Source organism: Elgaria multicarinata, chromosome 4 (assembly GCF_023053635.1).
Source record: "Elgaria multicarinata webbii isolate HBS135686 ecotype San Diego chromosome 4, rElgMul1.1.pri, whole genome shotgun sequence".
NCBI classification, from domain to species: Eukaryota; Metazoa; Chordata; class Lepidosauria; order Squamata; family Anguidae; genus Elgaria; species Elgaria multicarinata.
The window spans coordinates 66,886,286-66,912,562 of NC_086174.1; the positions used below are offsets into that span (position 1 = coordinate 66,886,286).

Sequence of the window (26,277 nt, forward strand, 5' to 3'; positions counted from 1 at the left end):
TACCTTCAGTCAACTACCATGTCCAGCTTAACCTACACCATAGGGTTGTTGTGAGGATAAAATTTGATAAGTTTATAGACTGAATAAAGCAACAAAGAGTCTTGTGGTACTTTAATCACTGACAAAAAAAAATGCCCTAAAGTTTCATGGACGACAGCCTACTTCCTTCACAAGCAACTGGAAGTGAGGGAACTTTTGTAATTTTTAAACTTCCACTTATCATTTTAAAACAAATTAAAATTTTCTAATTGACAGAAACATTAGGAATCTTGGTAAACAAAGGGGCAAGTAGATGATGTCTATACAAAAGGCAGAAAAAATATCGTAAGATCCTCCACAACCAATAATCACAAATATGGTATCTGGATTTGAAAGCTATCTCATTATATTTCTCCTCTAGCTTCATCATTTGTATAGACTGAAGATGCAGTGCTCTAAACACCTTTATTAACTTTACATGAACTAAGATCTGATAAATAAACCTTACCAACAAGTCTTGTTTGATCAGTCTATAAACAGGGGGAGGAGCCAGTGCCCCTCCAGATTTTGTTGGACTACAACTCCCATAATCCCTACCTTCAGCCTCGGTGGCTGGGACTGATGGGAATTGGAGTCTAACAACATCTGGAAGGCCATGGACTCCCCACTTCTGGTCTATAGCATGCATAGAGAGAAAAAGGTGTTCAAGCGACAGTCAGATCTATACACTGCAAGCTGAGGTGTGTTAACTCCACTTATGTGATTTTTTAAAAAAAAAGTTCTGTAGGAACACATAACTATTGTCTCTTTTGCCCACTTCTATTCTTATAGGTGTGAGAAGAATAAATCATTCAGAAATGTTTTTCTAGTTTATCTTTAAAGGCACTCAGTCTTATACAAACGTATGTCCTGGCCCTCTATTCCATTTTACAGCTTCAGCAGATTATATGATCTAGTGTTAGAGTTACAGCCAGCATATTATCCCTTGTATTGGAACATTGGGTAGCCCCATTTGTTGGTGTTCTAATGCTAGGCAAAAGCCACTGTGATGCACTGCAGCATCACAAAAGGAGTTTGTTCAAGGCTAGGAGCAGTGGTTCTGTTTCGTATCAAAGGAGGCTTATATTGGTGTTGAAAATAAAATCCTATTCTTTTCTTTTTTAATTTGACAGATTTAAAACAACTTGTTGGATTACTTCACTCGAGTTACGGCTAGAAGCTTAAACCCATGTCCAACTCAACAGGTTCTTAGACTAGTAGGGATAAGCAGAAATGGACAGATATTTACACACACATACACACACCTAGGCAGCTGCACTAAGTTTATAGGCAGATGGCTGGACATCTGCTTTGAAAGTTAGGTTAGTAGTCTTTGATGGTTCTACCATCTGCAGAGAGCAAGGCAAGAGTTTAAAATACTCTAGCAGATAGCTACTGAATGGTAGGAATGGAGAAATCTGTCAGTTTCATTTTCTCCTACATTCAGGTACTCTTGTTTTCTGCTATTAGGGATGATCACCAGAGTAATGTAACAGGTATAATGATTTAAAAAAAAACCCCACAACAATATGAAGATAATCGCTAAAAAGAAATGCCCAGTTCCCCCAATCATGTTTCCAGAAACCTAGTATACGTTTTAGTATTCTTGAAATGTTTTGAAAATGTGTTTGTTTAAAATCTTTTTATGAATTTAGCAGTCAAAATCTACCCTGATTCCTATCAACAGAATTTCACCAATGCAAGTCTGTTGCATGAATAAAGGTGGCAGTGAAGTTTAATTGGTCCTTCGACTTGATGCATCAGCATGAAATCACAATGACACCAGAAAGCATGTGCACTATGGTAACCTGGTCTTAATAATGTGGTTGAAAAACTTGATCCAACTTATCTCTTAAAAAGCAGAGGTAGGGGTGGGAGGAACCACAATCCACTGGAAGCAATGCCAATATTGATGGATGCGATAGCACCGACCTCACACAGAAGGCCTGGCCTAGCACACCCTTCTCAAGCCAAGCACCACCTCTTGAAAAGCCTGAGGAAAGAGTAAAGGGAACACAACCTTTCCCCTATATGTGAGGGAACAAGGTAAAGGGTTTTGATAAATAGGTTATATTGTTGAGGTACTGAACTGCAGGTGTATTGTTAGATGCTTTTACACTGTAATATAGCAGGAAATAAATCCGAGCTGACACGTAGTTTGTGGTAACAGAACACAAAGTAAAGTTTATTGCAATTTAACAGATCTTTGGTATTTTAATTTAGATCAAACCTGCTTTTTTATATATTTAAAATAACAATCCCGTCCCTTATAATTCTGTCTCTACTCACTCCTCACACCAAACACTCTCATGAAGCACAAGCCAGACTAAAACTCCCAGACTAAAACCAAACCAAAAACTAAAACCTCACAATCCCCTCAGCCAACCTATTTATACTCCTCCCACCCCTCTCTTACTGCATCACTAGCCACACCCACTCAGTCAAACATTCCACACTCTCTAGACATACCTAAGGGACAGAAAGGTGGGTATCGCCACAATGGAGCTTGAGCATATTTTGCTTGAAAGAGAAAGGTTATGTCTTAAAAAAATCTCCTGTTGACTTCTCTATGACCTGTATAGATCTGAAACATTTTAACCAAGAAAGAACAAAAATGACCTATTGAGGGGTGGTTAATAGGCTTCTAGATACAAGACAGCACACCTGCTTTGACATGGTGAAATTGTACTGTTTTTGCAGGCATGCTTAGTTGCTATTGCAGAAAGATACGATAGTCAAAAGCTGAGTGTTGTTTCTGCTGTCTCTGAATGCTGCACCTGTTTTTGTTTGTAATAGTTGGGGAGAACATGGAAACTGTTTGCTTCTATGTTTCCTGATTATTATTATTATTATTATTTTAATAACACAACAATGTAACTTCAAGATTACTATTTTGAAGTCCTCCGATCCCTTAGTCTCTTGTGCCTTTCTAGGCAGCTTTTTTGTACAGCCATGTATGTAGTATTGAATTGAATGAATAATAATGCCAAGGGGAAATCAGGTAAGAAGGTATTATTTCACTTTGGAGGTGCATACAGAGTATCTTTAAAATCCCTTGGGTTTCTTGATATCATGTATCTTGCAGTTTGAAGAGACAGGCTCTGGGTCCCATTCCTTTGCACATCATTTATTTTAAAATGCATTTTTAATCTTCCTGACACTTAAATTGTGCTCCAGGGAAAGCATTAAGAATTGCAATCCCGTTGAACTGAGTAGGAGGGAGCAAATTCAGACCTAACAACCTTTGCTTCGCTGTGGAATAACTTTGTTCTTGTTTCACATGTGCAAGAATTTCCCTTGCAACCATAATTGTTAAAAATCCATTTTCCTTGCATATTGAGGGAGGCTGACAGATCGTACATGGAACAATAATTTTCCTTACATCAAGCACTGTGTTTAGTTATATTCTCTATTTGACTTACTCATACCTTTGGTTTGAGTCTTCAACATGATGCAATTCCGGAGTTGGTTCTTGGCTTATAGCTATGAATCCAATCAAATACAGATATTTTACATCTATATTGCTCACATTGGGAGGGAAGCACTTAGGAGAACATATCTATAAGCAATTGTGATTTATTTCAGTGTACACAGTGAACTATATTGCCATATTAAAAGCAAAAAACCCACTCCACAGTAAAACTAATGTGCAATTGATTTTGCCTTTTTGTTGTTGTTGTTGCATTTAATATGGTAGTCAGGTAATTCAGGTTTTGGTTGTTGCACTAAAACATAACAAGATTCTTGTTGAGTCAGACCAATGCTCCCCTTATCCAGCATTCTGCTTCCAATGGTGAGCAGCCAAATGACTCCAGATTCCTACAAGCAAGACCGGATGGAGGTGATGGTTTACCTCTGTTGTTTCCCCCATAATTATCTGTTATTCAGAGCATTTTTCCTTATTGTTTACTGGAGGGACTTCCATGGTCTGAAATGGAATAAAGCAAGTAGAAGGAGCTTTGCGTGGGTGGAATGAAATTTATTTATTTAAACATTGACAAACTACCTTTCCAGTCAAAGAACCCACGGCAACAAAATACAAGTATAAAAATATATGTAGAAGTAACGCTGGTAGCTTAGCAGGGTGGGTGGAACTCCCACTTTTGGGAGGCACCAACCTCACCTATCTACAAAGGACAAAAAGCCTCAGGATTTCTTAAATTGTGCATCAGAATTACACTGAGGTTGCTGAAATGGAAGGATTGTAGATCCTTGACAGCTGCAACCCCAACCACCTCAGGCTGCAGAGGAAGTGGAGCAGTGGATTCACTAACACATCTTGGGGAGTCTGTTATTGGTGTGCCTATGTATTCCCCACCTGTAAAATGGGAACAATGTCCTTTACATGGTATAGAAGTATAATTCCTTAACAATATAGTGTGTGCGTTAGTCAGTAAAGGTCATCATGATTATATGTATGTAACTTGTCTCCCTTCTTTTGTTATCACCAGTGATTTGTGTGCATGTTTATTTCCCACTTTCTGTTCATGGCACATTTAAGTCCCAATTGTATTGGCTGGCTGCACCTCTGCCCACCCACCTGGGCTGCTATACTATGCCCAGCCAAGCCTTACCCGCACAAATACAAGTACCAACGTATTGACCAGCAGTACATCTTCTTCTGTGATTCTTATATTTGCAACTCACACAACTGGAAAATCTATTGACACATGAAACGAAATAATACCAAAAGGCTGATTTCTTGTATTATAAGATAGTTAAGAGAAAGGAACTCTGGAGTTTCTTCAGGGAGCAGAAATAACTCTTCATTGGGGGAAAGAAATCAGAAATGAAACTCAAATGTCTCTTTATGGTGCTTCATGAAATGCCACAAGAGAGATTTAGAGCTTTAACTGGACTTTAACTAACCCATCACAGTAATGAACATAATTATTGTGGCTTTTTTAAACCTAGCAGCAAAGTGTGATCACTGAGGACTGAGATGCATTATTCATGTATTTTTGTAATAGGCACATAACCACATATGTGTAAGTTAGGAGGGAGTGCATTACTCTTTTGTCAAGCTCCAGAGGTGGTAATAATATTTTGATTAATATTAATGGCATTCCATATTTTTTATAATTAATACAGTGTGTCTTTTTATTTTTATAAGCTTGATGAGTCAATCCTTATTTTTTGTTATGAAGAATCTTTCATGTCGTTTGTCTGGAAAAGGAATGATGGATTGTACAGCAGCACTGGGTGTGTGGTTTTCAGGCAGGGATTTCATGTGCTTCTCTTTGTAAAGGGCCTTAGCACAACAGTAAATCAGTCCTAACGAAAAGCATCTGGAAAATACAATTTTATGCATCCTAAATAGTTGACTCATGCCCAACTGAATAAAGCATTAAATTTTCGGTTAGCAAAAAAGAAAAGATAAAAGAAGACAAAAAGAAAAAAGATGCATTTTTGTCGTTTGTCTCCTTTGTGATGGTGAGGGGGGAGGGGAGAGAAAAGATATTTGGGGCTCTGTTTACAACCTGTCAATGCTCCCAGCATAAAACTGTAATTGCGCATAAAAGCATTAATTTTTCTACCACAAGTGTTTCTTATTCAGATAAACCTGTCAAGTTGAGGAAATGAGCAATAATCTTGGATTAAAAGCGCATGACCCAGAAATCTTTACAAGTAATCTTACAAAAGGCTTCCCTCATTGATTAGTGTTTTAAGACTCTTATTTCCTCTGAATTTGCTGTCCTAAGGGAACAGCACAAAAGATGTCAGACTCCAAGTTTAGTTAGCAGCCATGTCAATTCTTATTAGGTTGTCTTTGCATTGTCATATATATGAGCAGAATGTTTTAGATGCGTGCTGTAGTATTCTCATTGACACATGTGTCCTCATTTTAAATGTTCAAAATGGAGAGGCATTCCATCGGGGTGCCTGAGTAATTTACATGCATAGGCCTTGATTTGAAGTTTCAAAGAATTCCATGCAGCCATTTGCATGGAAATCATATCAGCGATACCAGTTTTGTACCACTTAAGTAAAGGAAGCTTGGCTGACTATTTTGATCAGCTGGGATGCTGCTCAGTACTTCCCAAATCTTTTTTAAAGGGCCACGACTGCTGCATGAAATTGTCTCTTTTGGTCTGGGTCATGGCTGATTTTTAATGTAGATACTCCGGAGAGCTCAGTAACGTTTTTGCTATGGTGAATCACACAGTATTGACTCATCAAGGTAGTTTTATTCCTGCAGGCTGAGAAAATAATGCATGTTTCTGAAAATGTTATAATTCAAGCATTAATATTTTTTTTTAAAAAAAACCCAATCATTACTGTTTTCAACGCTTAGGATTTTTACCATTGCTTCAATATAGGTGATCAGAAATCTGGCCCAGAACTCAATTCCAGAAACACAAGCATATACTATTTTATTTATTTATTTATTTATTTATTTATTACATTTCTATACCGCCCAATAGCCAGAACTCTCTGGGTGGTTCACAAAAATTAAAAACATTCAAAGTATAAAACAACAGTATAAAATCATAATATACTATCCAATACTTTTTACCCGTAAAGAGTAGATCTGTGGCCACGTTGGCCCTTTCAGCTTTTTGTATCAGTACCAAACTCATCTTAGGCTCTGCTACATGTGACGATCAGTTGTGTGATTCTTTCTCCTGATGGTTTGTGTTTTGAATGCAAAGGAGCCTTCAAGGTGGCCAATTTAACGAAAGGAATGATGGCAGAAAGGGCTGCCTAATCCTTCTTCCAATTGTCTGTTCAAAATCATTCCCCACCCCACCACACCCCAAGCTGCTTTTCACCCATCAGCAGGGCCGGTGGCAACGGTAGGAATCGTTGAGCACTTGCCAAGGGGCCACACCCCAGCAGGGGCCCATTGACAAGAGCTGCCTGGACTTGCTTCTCCTCTTCATCACTGCAACAAGCTATTTACCTGCCGCTTGCTCTGGCTCAGACAATGGTGGTGGTGAGAAAGAGGAGCAGGAGATGCCACTGCTTCCCTGCTCATCAGCTCTCTGTCTATCAAGCAAGGAAGTGTTAGCAACGATGAGAAGGAGGACGAGGAGCAATAGAAGCTAGTAATGAGGGAGGGGACCAATTGAGGGAGTCTTGCTCAAGGGCCCTCAAAAACACTGAGCCTACACTGCCCTTCAAGGGGCTAAGATAGCGACTCCATGTTATCTCCAGCCTGGGTGTGAAAGTAGCTTTGGTGTATGTATGATTTTGAGCTGACAAATGGCAGGAAGGAGAAGAGCTTCACATCCCCCTTCTCCCTATAAGGAGATATATTTGTTGGCTCCTTTTATAATGAGTTATTGAACCATTTGAAAACAAGATTAAATGAACTCCTGAGGCAGATGGACTAAACACAGAGGGCAGACTGGGGGCTCATCTACACCAAGCAGGATATTCCACTATGAAAGTGGTATGAAAGCAGTATATAAAAGGCAGGAGCCACACTACTGCTTTATAGCAGTATTGAAGTGCACTGACAACTGCTGGGCCCATTGACACATACCGTATACCATTTTCATAGTGTTATATCCTGCTTGGTATAGATGTGTCATGGGCCCCAACACTTGTCAGTGCACTTTAGTGCCACTATAAAGCAGTGTATAGATTTTGCAGTGCACTTCAACACCACTATAAAGCAATAGTGTGGCTCCTGCCTTTTATATACCGCTTTCATAGTGCAATATTCTGCTTGGTGTAGATGAGCCCTGGGTGGCCTCTTCCCGTGATGTGTTGCCTCAAGTCTAGGCCCTGCAAACTAAGAAGCCAGCGTGTCTGTGAATCTTAATTTGCACAGTAGCCCTCCAGCATAGTCTGATTTTGCACACCTGGAGGATCATGGACTAACTCCAAGCTGGAATGGCCTGTAATTCTCTTCTCCGATCATCAGTCCCAGTCGTATAAGGAAGCAGTGCCTGATACAGGGTTCCCAGCTGGAGCTTAATGGCACCTGACAGTTAGATAACAAGAGGAGACAGCCAGTCAGAAGGGACAGTAAATATTATCTCCGTTTCCCAGTGATGCCATTTTTTTTTAAAAAAAATCATGATTAATAGGTCCAAACTTCTAGACTAGACTGAAGTGACACATTATGCTTTTGTCAAATAGGCAGTACGTGACTGAGCTACTACATTGTATTTCAATATTAGAATACAGTAGAATGCCAAAAAGCAAACTACCTCAGATTCCAGCTTCTGGGAGCTCAGTGGTAGGTAGGTGAGGGACATTCAAGTAACGAGCCCAGATTTTAGAATATAACTTCTGTCATAGAGGAAGCACATATGTGTCAGAAGGAATAAATATGATTCTTAAGAAATCAGGTTCTTTAAAAACAACATGCAGGAGGTAAAAGTTGCAGAATATGATAGAGAATATGTTGAACATTTTAAATATACAACCATCCATCTGTGAGTCAGCAGAGTGTCAAACTGGATAGCAAGCCAGCATCATCCTTTAGGGTAATTCCTTAGGAATTCTTTGTTTTCGGTATATTCTCTAAGTAAGTCTTGTCATTATTTTCCTTAACTTTCATCTTTTCTGGAGAAACTACCTCACCTTATGTATCATTGCATTATCATTCATTCATTCATTCTATTTTTAATCTGCCCAATGCAATATGTTTACCAGTTTGTGGACAACCACAAAGCTTATGTAAAGAAATGGAAATACGTGGAAGAACTTCCATTCAATAACTGCACTCCCAAACTCCACAAGGAGGGTGAGGAAGAAATACTTTTGGATTTGGGGTGGGGGGATACACTACAGCTCTTTTAATTCCCCATGAAATTAAAAGTACAAATGTGTGTGAGTGCATGTTGCCTTAAGTACTCTAAGATAGCTTTAGGGGGGAAATCTCTAAGCATGGGGGAGGGGGAGGAAAACCAAAATAGTCCAAATAAAGACTGACCATGGACCGTGGTGGCCATGGAACACTGGCTAACTGTTTGGAGGGTTGAATGTAACACTGGGAATGTGGAGGAGGGAGTGGGAGTGGAAAGAAGTTCCCTAGAGAAAAAAGTCCTGAATGGCTAGCTCTGAACAGGAGCACTTCATACTGTAACATTTTGTTACAGCAGGGCCCAGTCAACTGAGCTGACAGAAACAGGATTCCACAATGGGAAGGAGAGAGGCCTATTGACTTACCAATAGTAAAGCAGAGGCCTGCCTATGGTGTTAGGAGACAAGGAGGGGAGAGAACGTAGAGCAACAGTTTATGGCCAGCAACGTTTTTGGGAATGCAAATATATGCAAATTGGCACCAGCTATCGAGTGTTTGCTCTAGGAGGCACCTTGGGTGTTTCCCTCCCCTCTCTCTGCTCTGCCACTGATGCCGCGGTGCTGTGAACAGTTTTAGTATTTACTAATAGCTTTCAGGGTGGGTTTTTAAAAATATGTATACATCATATACATACATATGTATATTAAATGTACCGTATTTCTTCGATTGTAAAACGCCATTGATTGTAAGACACACACTAATTTCAGTACCACCAAGAGAAAAAACACACACCCTAAGACACACCTGTAATTCTAAGACGCACCCCATTTTAAGAGATGTTTATATGCAAAAAAAAAATGTGTCTTAGAATTGAAGAAATAGGGTATATATATACAGAGAGAGAGGGGGAGAGGTTGTGTGCATGTGCGAGTTTGTGGAAATGTACAAGAGGGAATATGAGCAACTATGAGTCAGCAATTGTGTGAGCACACAAGATTAACAACTCAGAGAGTGAACAACTATGTGTTTAACTGTATAAGAAAGTGAGCAGTTGCATGTCAGGATACACCAAAGTATAACTTCAAAGAGTCTCATTGCACCTTGTAACAAATTTATTCTGGCATAAGTTTCTGTGGACACTGTCTATTTCCTCAGATGCATGGGTTTTTCTTGCGAGGAAATGCACTTTTGGGAGGCATTTTCTAATCATGTTACTAAACAGCTTCTTTAATTTCTTTCTTTGTTTTGTTTGTTTGGACTGACTCCATTTTGAACTCAGCAAATAACACACCATCTATTGGGTAATGGTGATAATGATCTGACATTTATTTAGTGCTTTCCATCCAGATAGATCCCAAATGGCTTTATAAGCGGCCCCAACTGATTGCACTAATTGTGTACAGTATATAAAAAGCACTTCACTCAGCATTAAAATGTAAGTACTAATGGGTCAGCTTAGTGACTGGATTATTTTCTTTCCGTAGCTTTAAAAACTACTGGCAATTTTGGGGGTTGGATGTTGTTTTTCTGTTCCAAAGGAGGGATAGACAACACCTATAGAGAAATCTGAGGGGAAACCCAGTCTTCCAGGGCTAATTGCCAGCACCCTCTGTCAGGTTGTTAAGGGTTAAAAGGGTCTTAGCAGCCCAGGGGTGATGCTGGAAACAATGTGCAACCCCCAGTTTTCGGCCAATTCCAGCTCTCCATGTGTTTGGATTCCCTGGTGAACCTAGACCCCCTTGGACTGCAACCCCAACTCTGCTTGCATATAGAAGCCCTATTCTTTGACTCCAGGACTACGTTTTTCCACTCTGCAGGCACCCTAGCCAACTGAGGAATCCCAGATGCAGTTTCTCTGGCTCGGCCTCCATCCTTGAAAAGGACAGCCATAAATCTCTGCTCTTAGCTGGCAAACGTTGACACGAGGTGTCTGCATGCTTTACCAGCATGCAAAGCTGAACGCCCTTAGGATCTCCCTTCAGACCTTGGTTCAAAGTGCATGAAATTCAGGAGGGGATTGGGAAGGGAATTTGTGAGTGGGGGTGGAGCACGCAGTCCTGCCCCCCTTCATGCTTATTTGAATGTGAATAGATCTAACACCCAAGTAGAGCTCGTTTGTCACATTAAAATAGTCATCATTTCTCTGCTCTGAGTTGGGAGAGCATATATTATTTGCACGATGAATATAAACCCAAAGGTTTACTCCTAGGTAAGCCTTTATTGGGAAAGGAATTATTATTTTGGAAAGCTGTGTTATTTACCGGTGAGACCTTAAAAGACTTCTGTACTGAATCAATACAAATGGCATACTTAACAATTTTGCAAATGCATGTTATTTACATAATCCTTTCCAGAGTGATATACATAATGTTGCCATGATCTGTTTGTGTTTAATATTAATTAAAAAGCCAATTTGTCTTGTAATGGGCCTTAAATGCTCTCTGAGTTTCATTTCATCCTATTTTTGTTCATGGATTATGACCCAAGAGATTCATGGTTATGCCTGCTGCCTTCATCTAGGTGGTCTGCGCAAAGATCCTTTTAGATTTTTGTTTAAGAAAAGTGGCTGTATTTATACGTAACTTCTTCAGAATCAGTGATGTTGGGACTGTCTTTACGGGATTTTCCTGTGGCTTGGCTGTGTTGTGAGTTTTTTTGCGGCACATAACATCGTGGCCAACGCACTTCCAACCATCCGCTTCTGCCTGGAAAAGCCACAGTATCAGAGAGTCCTTTTACTCTGTTCTTTTTAGTTAAAGCAGCTCCCAGGCACTTGATCTGCAATGTGCCCCAATGCCTTAGCTATAGAGGGCACACATCTGGAGGGCATAGGCTGGAGAAGGATGATTTCAATATTTTAATTTGAATATCAAGAACAAGTTAGGATCTTTATAGGTTAACAACAACAACCCCAAACTGTTAAAACTACAAACTTCCTACCCATCAAATATAGTTTATTTTACATTGCAACATTTTTGCATGTTAAATCATAGGCTTTGGGATATTTAGAAACTTGAGTTATACACCATAAAATTTAGATTTATAAAGTGGAACTGCTGACATCGCCATACACTATTTTAATAGCATGGTAACTTATTCAAAGAAATTAGGATTGGTTGGCATACTAATTTTTGTGTGTGTTGATGGATTGTAAAGTCTTGCTTTTTTGTGAATACATTTTTAAAGCTATGCAAATGCACATGTTGACTTCAGTTGTATTTCATGGTGCTATTACTTTCAATCCCTTGGAAGTCCAGTGCATATGGTTGGTAGTTTATATGTATATAGGTAGTACAACGTTTGCTTTTACTTTGAAATAAAGAAGGTCCCAGACTGCTGATGTTCCCACATGGCTTCCTACTTAAGAAGCAAATAATGTTTCTGTGAGTACATAACTGTATTCCTTCTTTTTACGAACTACTCAAAGCAGTGTATTCTGAAAGAAAAGAAGGGCTGTTCTTAAGCCTCTTATAAATTGATCCATCAAATGAAGTTTATCCCTTGTTCAGAATATATCTCTTAAGGTATCTCTACCTTAGGTCTTTGTACTATGTTATTACTATTGCTGGTGCTCACAAATACCCTGTGACTTACTGGCACGTCACTACCGACCCTTTGTGTGAATCACTGTCAAGCTGCTTTGACAATGGGCTCTGTATAGATGTTTCCTGAAGGACACGGGGCTAAGTTCAAGTTGACATCGGGCACAGCAGTATTTCTATACCAATAGATTAGAGAACCAGGGTATATGTCTTTCTGTTGTTTACGGCTGGAAAGACAGAGGGCGTTGAACCATAGAAAGGAGAAGAAGGCCAGACAACAGATGAGAAATCAAATGGCAATATAGAGGGGCAGGTGGAGACTTCAATGAGGTAGCATCAGCAATCTGGCAGAGGCTATAGAACGCTGAAGTGTGAGAGAGATGGGGCAGGTTTCAGGCTCCACAACAAGGAGAGTGTTTGTGAGGCTATGGAAATACAACAGATGAAGACGGCCATGATGAGGAAGGGCAGCAAAAGTGGGGAGGGTTGTAGAGGCACCTACATGCATAATTTTATGGGCCACTGTACTGGGACCCAATGGTTCTAGTTCTGTGTGAAGCCTCTTCTCACAAGTGCTGGTATTCTCAGGAGTTATCCTGCTGTGATATCATAGAATGGTCCAAGGCTGCCTTCAATTGGGTGGATATGTAAAGAAATATACTGGATTTGCCAACCATCTGTCTTGTTTACTAACAAGGTGCTATAGAAATTTGCCAACTTGTTCTCTGTAGTTTTACCCTGTCTGGGGACATGAAACCATAGCATTTTCTTGTCAGTTTCCCCTTTGCTTAGGTCAAGCTGAACTTATAACCTGCCAGTAACAGGTCAAGAGCAAATTTTGGTTCAGAAAGCAGCCTTTTAGCTATGCCTGTTTGGTATAGACCATAGTGAATCCCTGAATCCTAATGGCTTTTATACATCATCTCATTTTTGCTACAGCCAGTGAAATTCAGTTGCCCTGGTGTTTTCTGTTCACCCATTCTCCCCCTTTTTGCATTTCCAGTATCTTGAATTCAGTGGCTAAACAGCTGTCAATCTCCCTGACACCTGGTGTGTTCACAGCTATCATTTTAATTCAGAAACTAGCTTTATTGGCTATTGTGCGTGGCCTTATTTCTTTCTAGTAGATAATCAAAAAGTGGACTGGAAATGGAATTAGGACATGACACCATGTTCTCTTACATTGACAATGTTCTATATCTTTCATGTTCATCTTGCATTAACTGGGATGTTGGCATTCACTAATTTCTGCATCCAGAGATTCTGTGAGCAGAGTTCCACTCACAGATTGCTCTCACACACAGAATTTCAGGAGGTGATTTCTGATGATTCCTGGGGTGGAATTCGGGACAGGCTTGGCCTATCTAATTGTTATTATCTTGAGGTCTTAGTATTTAACCTTTTGTTGTTGTTTATTCGTTCAGTCGCTTCCGACTCTTCGTGGAACCTTTACTTGTACAGAAAACAGCAGAAATAGTTACAGAATTAAATTTCGCTAATGCATTCCATCTGTACAAAGGGTGAATTACTCTAGCCTCTCTTTTAAGATCAGCCTATTTGGCAATTTAAAAAATAGTTTACCTTAACAGATGAGCGGGACTGTGCTGCATAGCTCTGCCTCGTAGTGTTACACATAACAATCTGCAGGGAATGGGCCTGTGTGTGTACAGCTGTATGTGCATAGCTCCCCTCCCTGCGGACATGTGCGCTGTACATGTTGACACCTTGCCGGGGGGTGGGGTGGCTATGTAGCATGTCTAACACCAGGGGCAGGGCTCTGCGGCATGCCCTTGCTCTCTACCCATGTGTTATGACAACTTAGTTTTGGAATGCCCAAACGGGGTTACAGAATCCTTCAGACATCAGCAACATTATAGCTTCAAAATGAAACCTCACGCCTGAGGTAAGTTTTGCCAGTTGTTGCTGTCATGGTCTTAAACTGTTGTTCAGGACTTCAAACCAATGAAGTACTGCTTTCCTCAACTAGCCCAGGTAAAACGGATCAATTGTTTTTGCCAAAATTTGAAAGAAATATATGATACGCCTATTTAAAAAAGTTGAATAAAAAGACTAAATGCATTGATTTACAGCATTTTCAACTGTACCTGTGGCAGGTTTTACTGGATAGGTTTGAAATCTGGCACATTTGTAGTGCAGATTAAGTTGATCATGGACCTCAAGTTTTATGTTATTAGCTCAATAGATGTCACTATAATATTAGATATACTGTATTATTAACTCAACGGAGGCGAGGTACTGGTTCTCCTCTATTCGGCACTGGTTAGGCCTCATCTTGAGTATTGCGTCCAGTTCTGGGTACCACACTTCAAGAAGGATGCAGACAAGTTGGAGCATGTTCTGAGGAGGGCAACGAGGATAATCAGGGGTCTGGAAACAAAGCCCTATGAGGAGAGACTGAAAGAACTGTGTATGTTTAGCCCGGAGAAGAGAAGATTGAGGGGAGACATGATAGCACTCTTCAAGTACTTGAAAGGTTGTCACATAGAGGAGGGCCAGGATCTCTTCTCGATCATCCCAGAGTACAGGACACGGAATAATGGGCTCAAGTTATAGGAAGCCAGATTCCAGCTGGATATCAGGAAAAAATTCCTGACTATTAGAGCAGTATGACAATGGAACCAGTTATCTAGGGAGGTCGTGGGCTCTCCCACACTAGAGGCATTCAAGACGCAGCTGGACAACCATATCTGTCAGGGATGCTTTAGGGTGGATTCCTGCATTGAGGAGGGGGCTGGACTCGATGGCCTTATTGTTCCCTTCCAACTCTACTATTCTATAATTCTATGAGTCTTATACTGGCAGAATTTTTGTTTTGTTTGACCACTTTAATGCATGTTTTATTTGTTTATAGGGTGGAAAATAGAAATGCAAAGTGGGGAAAGCTGTTTAATGGACTTAAACAATTAGTTTTGAACTTCGTGACCCAACAATGATTTTCTAGAAATCACATAGCACTAATTGCTTATACTTTCATTGAGTTAGGCAGTCAAATATTTATAATATTTAGAAGAACAAAAGCTGTGTGTTTCTTACCCACAAAGGTGGTGCTAAATCATTTTAATGCCTTACCCTTAATTTTTTTATTATTGTTAGTTTGTCATTTTAAAAAAATGTTAAATAACTGAATTGTCACCATTTAATACTGATTATTTGACTAGTTCAAAGAATTTCTATCCTTTTATCTTAAATGTAATGTATTTATCTCCTGTCTAAGTATTAATGCCATTATTCTTCATTGTCTGATTGTCCATGGCAGATGGAACCATTTTGAATGGCCACGCTTTCCAGAAAGCTAGAAATGCCACAATTTTTTCAGGCATTCCGGTTGGCACTTTACTACATGAAATAATGATTAACTCTTATTTTTATGTGTTCATCTGTAGTAAGGATAGGGTCAATTGGTCAGTGGCACCTAATGCTGTACTTACTCAAAAGTGACACCCACAAAGGAAATTCCTTAGCTTCTTCCTGACACTGCAACCTCTTTTGTTCCCCAAAAGCCTCTCAGCTTAGGATGTGAGGTGTCAGGCTTTGGTGGGGCGGAGGACTGGAGACAATCACAGCTTTTGTGAGCTCTGATGGAAGCACTGAAAAAGTGGTAATCGACCACTTCACAAAGAATAGAGATTCATTTGCAACCATGTTTAGCTGCATGTGTTAAATAGAAAGAACAGTCATGGAAATGTATTTTATTGGGTAGAGATACACCCACTGGACAAACTCTGTCAGTAGTGAACGTTTGCGTATACATGAGGCCTAACAACAGCTCTTATGAGATGGTACATGAAGACAGTCTTATGCAGTAGGACCAATACTCGATCAACTGCTGTTTCTCTGTCTGGTGTTAATTCCACAGATATATTGAATTTTAACAGCAGCAGGATAGCCCACCATTTCTGGATGACAACTCTCAGAAAATACTGCATGTTAACAATGTCATTTAATGCTAAACAATTAAGTTGGGGGAAGTTTGAAATATAACTCCCCAAATTTGAAAACCTTGCCCAATTTCAAGTCAGTACCAGAGACATTTTTTAATATGGGTTCTTCCCAATGAAACATACTTTACTCAGAAGTAATGTCCACCCAGTTCACTTATTTATTTATTTATTTATTTATTTATTTATTTATTATTGTATTTAAATTACTTATATGCCGCTTTATATATTAGTAAATCTAAGTGGCTTACATAAAAGATATATAAAATGCAATGTAAAAGCCAATATAACATAATAAATATATGAAGAACATTACAAAATGTTAAAACAGAGCAGTGCAATTACATGTCAAGGAAGCCTGAGTAAAAAGGTGTGTCTCCAAGAGGTATCTAATGTTCACCGCAGTTTCTGCCTCTTGAACATGTGGGAGAGTGTTCCAGAGGGTGGGTGCCACTACTGACAAGGCCTGTTTATGTGCAGTTAGTTGACAACAAACTGTTGGTTGTAGAACAGCCAATAAGGCCACTTCAGAAGATCTGATCCCGAGTTGTTTAGGGCTTTGAATGTTAATAAGAAAACCTTGACCATGGCTGAGTAGCTAATACAAAGACAGTTCAGTTCTTTCAACAGTTTTAATGTAATGTGTGTATAGCTAGTGCTAACCTGAGTATTATAACTGCTTATTCTTCACTAGCTGCAGCTTCTGAACCAAGCACAAGGGCAGCCCCACATAGAGTGCATTACAGTACTCTAATTGTGAGGTAACTAGTGCAATGATCACTGTGGCTAGGCTATCCCTATGCAGGATGGGTGGATCAACTGAAGTTGGTAATGGGCATTCCGGGCCATTGAGATCATCCCATCCCATGTCAACCTCATCCAGAATAGGCAGACACTCCAATTCCTGAACATGGGAACCACCCACTCAGGATTCCATTTCAGTTTATTAGCCCTCTTCCAACCCATAACTGCATCCAGCCACCAGTTCAGAATGTAAACATCCTTTCCTGATTGAGATGTCATAAAGAAATAGAGCTGGGTAACACCAGCATTCTGGCGAGACCTTGTCCCAATCTCCTATTGACCACTCCCAGTGGCTTAATATAGATATTATTATTTTTATTTATTTATTTATTTATTACATTTATATACCACTCCACAGCTGAAGCTCTTTGGGCGGTTTACAACAGTTAAAAACAGTAAACATTTAAAAAGTATGCAAAATTTAAGAAACCATCAGAAACATATAGATAACAATATAAAAACAACATTATCCATTTAAAAATAACAGTAAAAATAACATTGTTGACAAAATTGTGCTTTGTGGCACCCCACAGTTCAACTGTGAAGGGCTTGAGGCACAGTCACTCAATGTTATTCTGTGGTATTGGTCCCTGCAAGTAAGAGCCAGACCACTGTGGAACAGTGCCTCCAGAGAAATCTGAAATGGATTCAAATGAATTTGGATTTCTATGAATTTGACACGCAAACGTTACAGCAGTCTGGCATCACTTGAGTTGCGTGGACTTAAGGAGTGTATTTAAAAAAAAACTTTCCAGAATTGTATGCAAATTTAGTTGCACACAACTAAATTTGAAAATATGAACATGACTGGAATATATGCTAGTATATACAGCATTTAAACGCACATGCATGCACATACACATATTTTATACAGCTCTCACCTCTCTTCAACCTCCACTCTGTAGTACATTTTTTTGTATGCACTCTGCTCATTGATTGTACGCTGCTAAGAAAAATACACAAAATGTTATGTGACAGCAAAAATTACGTAAATGATGGCTGACTTTTTTGCATACTTTTCTGAATGGGGGAGGAAATCTGTAAATGAAAAAATCCAGTTCCATCAATGCACGAAAGATGTCTGACAATCCACAAAACACACACGGCGTCAGAACAGTCAATCCATCATGGCTAAGCCCAAAGAAGCTATGAATGGCAAGAATTGGGGAGGCATGTGGTGGGTCATACAGATGCAAGTGGCCCCTTTAAAGCTGCTATTTATGCAACATTAAATTTTTGAAAAAACACAAGTCGCCATTTCAGTGCAAAATGGCAGCTTGGCAAGGGAGCAGGTGGCCACCGGACACTCATGAATCCTGCTGCGCTCAGCCAGCTGGGGTCTGGTAAGCGCAGAGAACTCAGCAAATGACGTCCAGGAGGTCTACCAGCTCCACCCCTTTCTCAGACTCTCACGACATCGCTAATCCCATAACAGGACAAGACAGTGCACTGGACACCTCAACAGATTAATAGCGTTCAAGTCAACATTAAGGTGAGCAATTTTGTTCTCAAACTCATCACAGTGAGTCTTCAATGGCTCTAATGCTGGATTCACAGGGGTAAATGAATGCATGGAAAAGCACAGCTGAACAGCTACCAAGGACACAATGGAAACAGAAAAGTATCCTTATTTGCTGCCTTCACCACCATAGGTATAATTATGCGCTCTTATGCATGATGAATCTTACATCATTTGCTTTCAAGCCTGTTTCACCATCTGAAGCTCCCCAGTAAACTAGGAAGACATCTGAACTCCATGGTGCTGAAGAGGTAGGCAGAAGCAATAATGTTGATGACTGATGCCCAAGCTGAAGTCCTATCTACACCTACTTGGAAGAAAGTCTCATTGATTGAAGGGCTTCCAAATAATTTTAGGATTAGTTGCTAGTCCATAAAATGTGAGAGATTTCTTTGTCTATTACATTTTCTGTTCTCTGTCCCATCTACCCAACAATAATCTTTGCAGTTTGCACTCCACAGTGAACCTTCCCCCCCCCCCCAATATAGATTTTAATTCAATATTGAAAGTATTGTTCTGTGAGAGAGAACTACTTGCATGATATAATGGACCTTTTTGGCTTTTACAAAAAGAATTATATATCTGAAGCCAACTGTTCCTGACAGAATAAAGTAGTTACGATGTCCCAGCAACATTAGAATAGTGTAAGCAGGATTTATTATGCTGTTCTCCCTTCCCTTTGTCTTCTACTGGTAGAAAGCATTATGCAAAGATGAATATTCTGCTGGGGGTATTATATGTTATGCAAATATGGCCTATATATTGAAAAGGTATTAAATCATTGAACAACCATTCTTCCAGGTTTGTTGGGCAGCAACAAGAGCAAGAACTGTGTGATGGTATTGAAAATACAATTAAATTAAAGAGAAGACAATGGTGAATAATTTGAAACTGCATTACTAATTTGAAGTATGTGAAAGATTAACTATTTTATTAAAAATTATTATAATGCAATTCATTTGTCAATGTCTTTTATTTACAAGGAATAAAGCCTTGTGGTGATTTAATCTTTTGATACATGGCCAAGTGATGCATATTGCTTTATTGCATTTTTGTTTCATCATCCATTTCAGTCATAATCCTTAGCATGTTTTGATACCTCTTTGATCAATTGTTTTAGCTTTAGTGAAAATACAGGCATTTTTAACTCACGAGTGGGGAGGGGCCCATGTGGCACTTCTGTTCGAGAAGATGAACAAATTGAGTTAGTTAAAGCAGTCCATAGCCATGGTATGAATGCTGAAAGTACAATAAGGGTTGCCTCCCCACTCCTCTTTCCCAGCTACACAGAAACCTGCTTCACGTGTCCAGGTAATGACCAACTCTGCACGTGGTGGATGAGGAAGGGTGCACTCCTCCCTCCACCAGGCATATAATGAAACTTGTGATGCAGGCTTTCATGTGGAGGTCCATATAGATAGCTGCCCAATTCATATAATTCTTTCTTCCCCTAAGATGCTTGTGTGAAGCACCCAGTTCCCTCTCCTCCATGACATGAGCTGTCCAGGCCTCTGTGACTTTGAACATCTAGGGCTCATAATCACCTAAAACTTCTAGGGGCTCCTTTACCTAATTCCGTTTCTGTTTACTTTCTTGAAAGTTGAGCTCTCCTCCAATGATTACTCACCACTTTTCCTTCTGTGTCCCCCGCCCTTAGCCAGCTGATTTTATTTCTCCGGAAAGGAGTTTGGGAGCAGGATGCAAAGGCAAGAAAGTGAGAGATTAAAAATAAATAAAAATGCTGCCTATGGGTCACTTTGTCACTTCAAATCACACCCACACTCTTCCTTTTTTAATGTGATTTGGGGCGGACCCATTCTTGAAGACACAGCTCTGCCATTGTTACATGTAGCTTGGTTTTCATTGATGCCAAACTATCCTTAGTAGGTGGTGCTACTGCACATGTATATCTTGTCAGAGGGCATGAATACAACCTTGCTTTTTAAAAGTTAAGGACAAAGTGTGATATACCTTGATTTAGGGAACTGGTATTTACAGATCACTTGTTGCCCATAAACAGCTGTCTTCAACAGTCTTCAAAACTCCCAACTCCTATTAGTCCCAGACAACATGGCCAATACTCAAGAATAATGGGGATTATACTCCAACAACTGAAAGGCCACAGTTTTCCCACCCCTGCCCTGTAACAACCCTCTGTGCATGAGTAGGGATGTGTGTGAGAACTTTGTTTGGGTCCATTATTACTTTGTATTTGACCCATTTGCAACCTTGAGTACAGCTGGAGTGCAGTCTTCCAGAAAACCTCACAAGTTCCTAAATTTGTGCCCACATTTGAAAAGTGTGAATTTCTTTAAAAAGAAAAGAAAAGAAAAAAGTGTACTTTGCCTGTAGGGAGGAAAGTCTGTGTTAGGGTGTGCACTTTAACATGTGCACTGAAATTCACTTTTTTGGTTAGAAAAGAAAAGAAGAAAGCCCACATGTGGGGATGAGACAAACTAAGCTCAGAGGGGAAACTAGGGGGATCCAGATGAGCTTGAACCTCAACATGCATGAGAGTTGTCCTGCCACACGGAAAGATTGTGTGTTCACTACATTCATTTCATAAGGGACCTTGGGGACCTATAGGACCTTTTGGCAAGATATAAACAATAGAATATAGCATAGCATCCTTGTAGTTTTGTGCACTGAATTCACTTGTTAGAAGTAGAAATTCCCCTATTTACACTAGTGTTGGCTTACATCACAAGACTGTAATGCTGCAAATTCCTTGGCCAATGTTTGCCTATGCGGGGTTTGTCTTTATCAGTTCAACCCTTGATCTGTTCAAGGTAAAAGTTTACACTATGAGAGTTAAGGATACAGAATTTTCTTGTAAGTAAGGAGCTGTTACTGGTTTTACCACATTACTGTTATTACATTACTGTTACAGATGGCAATCAGCACTGGAAAGATAGATTATGATTACACACATGTCTGTATAAACTGTTACATGTTTTTCACCACTTTGCTTATGTATATGTAACCTGTAGAAAGGCACAATATGGATTCTCTGGTCAGCTGAGTCTTGGGCATTCTGATCCAAAGATATAGTAACAGATGTGCTGAGACTCACTGCATCTTCGAGTGTTGTGGAAGTGAGATCAGAAACTAATTCCTCCTCCCCCATATCAGATTGGCTGGTGATCTTCAGGGGTGTTTGTTTGCATTCTTCTCTGTGGAGAAGTGTGGCTCATTTCCTTGGATAATCTGGACCCATCTTCTCTGCAGGTCCAGATGTGGAGCAGGTCCAGAGGTGGTGCATCTTCCTGCTTTTTGAATGTTGTACAGTGTGGTCTGGATTATGTGGGTTAATTTGTATGTGATGGGCGAAAGATTTTGCCTTATGCTTTATGAGCCTTTGGTCTTCTTCAGTAAAAGGTTGACTGATTATATTACGTTAAACCTTTCCTACTAAGCTGAGTATCGTTTGCAATCCCATTATAATGCAGTCACAATGACACTCCTCCCTACCAGTTTTTACACATTAAGTCTTTGTGAAGCGCCACTGTGCCACATTTGGATGGGGACTGCTGCTGTTTCAGACTACCTTGTGCACTGATTAAATGCCCTGTATAATGTGTTTATCCTTTTAAACATTACATATCGCCTTTCTTCTTTCCAAGAAAAAATCCAAGGTGGTTCACATCAGCATAGTTAAAGATTTTAATTCAGAGACCACCAGAACCCAGAACAAGGCAAGGTCTATCACAAAACCAGGTCCTGCTCCAGGATGCACTCCCTTTGAGCAAGTGCAGTGGCGGTAGCGGATGATCCCCGGCTCCTGATTATGTGCCCAACATTCTCAACTCTCATATTTCAATAAAGCTTGTGGGACGTGCTTCCACAGTTATCAGGTTGATCTTCAAAAGAGGATGGAGAGATTCGATAGACCAATGTGGCTGCAACAGGTAGCCTGCTGTTGAATGCAGCTTCTTTTAGAGCAGCCTTCCCCAGCCTGGTGCCTTCTGGATATTCTGAACTTCAACTTCTATCAGCCCCAGACAGGATGGGCCAGGAATGCTGAGAGTTTCTGTTGTAGTTCAAAACATCTGGAGGGCCCCAGGTTGGGAAAGGCTGCCCTGGGCAAAGTAGGACAGACTCCAACTGTAATGTTGGATTTTGATTTATAAATGATATCTCCCCACTCTAATCTGTAGTTCATAACACTAATAAAATTATTTTGGCATATTTCCATACCCACCCCATGCTTATTTGCTCATCTAGTGACCTATAGGATAAAGCCTTATACAAAATCCCTGCTGTCACTTAAGTAAATTTGTGTTTCTGTGTGTGTGTATGGCCCAGCTGCTACTATCAGCATATTTAACCCACAGATTGCTGATGATATAGTAGAAAGTAACCTGTACTGATATGACACATGCAAAAATGTTATAGGCATTTCAGGATGAATCAATTGGATTAATTTATTTTCTGTTTTAATGGAAGTTAATAAATATGGATCTTAAGACATCATTTATGCATGAAATCCTAGAGCCTCAACTCTTCCTTTACAGAATGAAACCTTTTAGTATACTCAATTTTCATATCAGTATATTGATTTTCTGAAATAGGGATTAGTTTTATAAAAACATAATATAGTACTTTAACAAGGACTGATCGTTGATGTATATGAGTGTTGTATTTAATGTATTTGGAAGTTGTAAATGTTTATTCTCCCCACCTTTGAAATTGCAACTCTGGTTTGTAGCACACATTGTTTATCATATACTGCTTTCAGCAAACAGATCATGTCACATAGTGTAACATGGCAAAAGTAGCCTCAGGCTATTTTGCAGGGTGGTGGACTTAGCATCTAAATCATCTCTTAAGAGTTTGTTCCTTAAGGGAATCCTATTATTTGGGTATGAGCAGGATAACAGACAAAGATGTGGTGTATAAACTTTTTAAAAATTACTGCCAAAGGGAAGACAGTGGCAGGTCGAACTCTGAAAAGCTCACAAGGGATTGCTGTCTTTGAAATGTGGAAAATCTTCAAACTTTGCCCTAGGAACCCTCCTTTAATGGTTCATAACAGAAGTCAAGGGGGAGGGGGGAAATCTCTTACGCTAACCTCTAACAACAGATTCCTTTGTGGCCCACCACAAGAAATGGCTATACTCATATGCTTATATTGTATGCTAATCTACACGAACAGAAATTCTGAGCAGCTCTACATTAAGTCAGTGGTGTTATTCAGCAGTGTTATTTTTTTTTTTTAATGTGGTAGACAGATTAGGATTTTCAGGAGTGTTTTGCATTCATTGCATTTTACCCCCACCCAAAAGACTATCTGTTCTTAACAGCATGGTACTATTTCCCAAAAGAGCTAAAGAAAGTAAAAGAGTTGCACAAGTCTTCTGAGGAATTCCATCCAAAGTGGCTACTTTTAAGAAACTGATACTGCTAAGTAGTTATGGTTGGGTGGAATATCTCCAATTTCCATTTACAGGCTGAAAGTTGCCCTTCTGCTGAGGTAAAACACTTGATGAAAAGACAGGCCACCTCTGTGAAAAGAACGATGTTTTCACAGCTCTTTCACGGGTGTGAGGGGTGGATGTTTCCAGACCTGGAACTGTAAAGTTCAAAGGCACGTGCATCTCTCTTTTGAGTACCCCATTCCATGTTGCTTTATACCTTACGAAATGGTAATTGAAGCAAGATATGAGAAAGAAGTGTTTGTTGCTGGGGGATTTATTTTATGTTGCCACAGGTGAAAGGATCTGTGCCTACAAACTTATTCAAGGGTAGACAAGTTCCTGCCCTCCAGATGTTTGGGACTACATCTCCCATCATCCCTGACAATTGGCCTTGGTGACTGGGGTTGATGGGAGTTATAGTCCAAGACATCTGGATGGCTCCAGGTTGATTTTTCTGGATGTATGTTTGGGAATGGATTGTAGGGTTAGATATCTGCATGTAAGTAGATGTGGAAAGGGTTAGGAGAAAAGCTCTCATGCCTTTCCAGTCCGCCCCCGTGCCTTTCCTCAACTACCATCAATCACATGAGGCGTGTAATCTATGTCTATGTGAGATAACACTTCTAATTTACTATGGAAATGCAGCCCTACCATGTGAATAGCAGTAGTTTATTGCTTATTTGCCAAATGTTGGTGTATATCTTGACCTACTGCTGTAACTCTGAGTTTGGCACCGCATGAATATGTTAGCAGGAGTTACGTACTGCAGTTATTTAAGTGAGCTCTGCGAAGGACCACATGGCTCTAGAAAAGACTTAAACGCTGCAGGCAGCATATAATTTTCTCTCCTTCATTATTTTCTAGACAATTGTATCTCTGGGAGGCCAGTGTGTATGAATTGGCATTACTGTATTTAAATAAAGCTTTCTTTCAAAAGCTGCTTAAGCCACACATTCTAGCAAGCATACTTGGTTTTTTTGCATTTGTTTGATATTGTGTGTGTGTGTGTGTGTGTGTGTGTGTTGTACAGAATGGGAGAGAGATGTTCACATCACTTGCAGAGTATATATTTAGATCTCTCCCAAGAGCAAAAATTATTGAAATTGGTGATTATTCTGCATATTGCTAATAAACTTTGCCTCTTCACTAGTGAGAGTAATTTATGTCTGCAACATAATGCATGTTTAATTAGTTAAAACGATTACATGATGGGAATCCTTACTTGGAATTTCCATTCAAAAGAACAAACTGCAATATGACATTGTTCTTCCTTTTAAAATGATAAAGCATACTAAGGTTTTACAATACCATTGTGCCTGTTCTCCGTGTTTCAGAAAGTGCTGTTCCTTATGCCAATCGCAGATGCATCTGACTTCGAAATATTCTGGCTTTTATTTTATTTATTTTTTATTTTTTTAAAAAATGTCTTCTTCTTGGTCAGTGTTTGTCAGGTTCAACTCCAGCCATGGTTTCCCAGTGGAGGTAGATTCAGACACCAGCATCTTCCAGCTCAAGGAGGTGGTTGCTAAGCGACAGGGAGTTCCAGCTGACCAGTTGCGTGTGATTTTTGCAGGGAAGGAGCTCAGGAATGACTTGACGCTGCAGGTAAGTCTCCCTTGGTAGTTTTGTTTCTGGGATGCTTCCAGCTTAGCTGCCTCTGCCTCTTACACTGCCAATCTGACATTCACGCCTGAGATCTAATAGAATAAATAGTGCCTGGGGATTCCTTGAACTTTACTCCACACTGCTTCATTAATTCTGACCTTCTTAATTATGCATTAAAACAGCACGCAGAAAGGATGGGGAGGAAGAAAGAACATGAGAAAAGGGATCAGGCAGGAGAGATCTCTGCTTAGTGAATAAATGTTTACTGACTACAGGAGCAAGCTATGCACATTTTCTGTATCTGTTCAATTTCTACATTACTTATTCCATTTGAATCTTAATGAAGAAGGATGTGAATAAATTGTTCTAAATCAGGCTGCTCAGTCATCACGTTGTATAGAATTTGTAACCCAATTGTGACCCCTGGAGGATAGAGGCAAGGCTGCTCTTGCTGCTGCGTGAGCGTGTCTGTGTAAAGTGCGCGCAGGCACTGATGAAATATCGTCTTTAGGCCTGATTGCAGAAGCCCCTGAGCTTTTTCCCAAAGGCACTGGATTGATGATAAATTGGCATTCTGGGGGAAAGGAAAAACCCTGGCTGATGGGGAATGGGAGATTTCAAAGTTGCTGAGTTCATCATAGCTAAATTTCACATCCTTATGATTAGCTATGGAGAAGGAAAATAAAATAAAATGGAGAAGAAAAAAAGTAGG

At 39.8% G+C, this 26,277-nt stretch overlaps 1 protein-coding gene across 1 annotated transcript in view; it reads left to right on the top strand.

Annotated features, from left to right (window-relative positions):
• PRKN (parkin RBR E3 ubiquitin protein ligase) overlaps positions 1 to 26,277 on the top strand; it is an 887,548-nt gene that overhangs the window by 125,213 nt on the left and 736,058 nt on the right. The window contains exon 2 of the mRNA XM_063124475.1: positions 25,402 to 25,565. Coding sequence (XP_062980545.1) covers positions 25,402 to 25,565 — 164 coding nt within the window. The remainder of the gene's footprint in view (positions 1 to 25,401; positions 25,566 to 26,277) is intronic.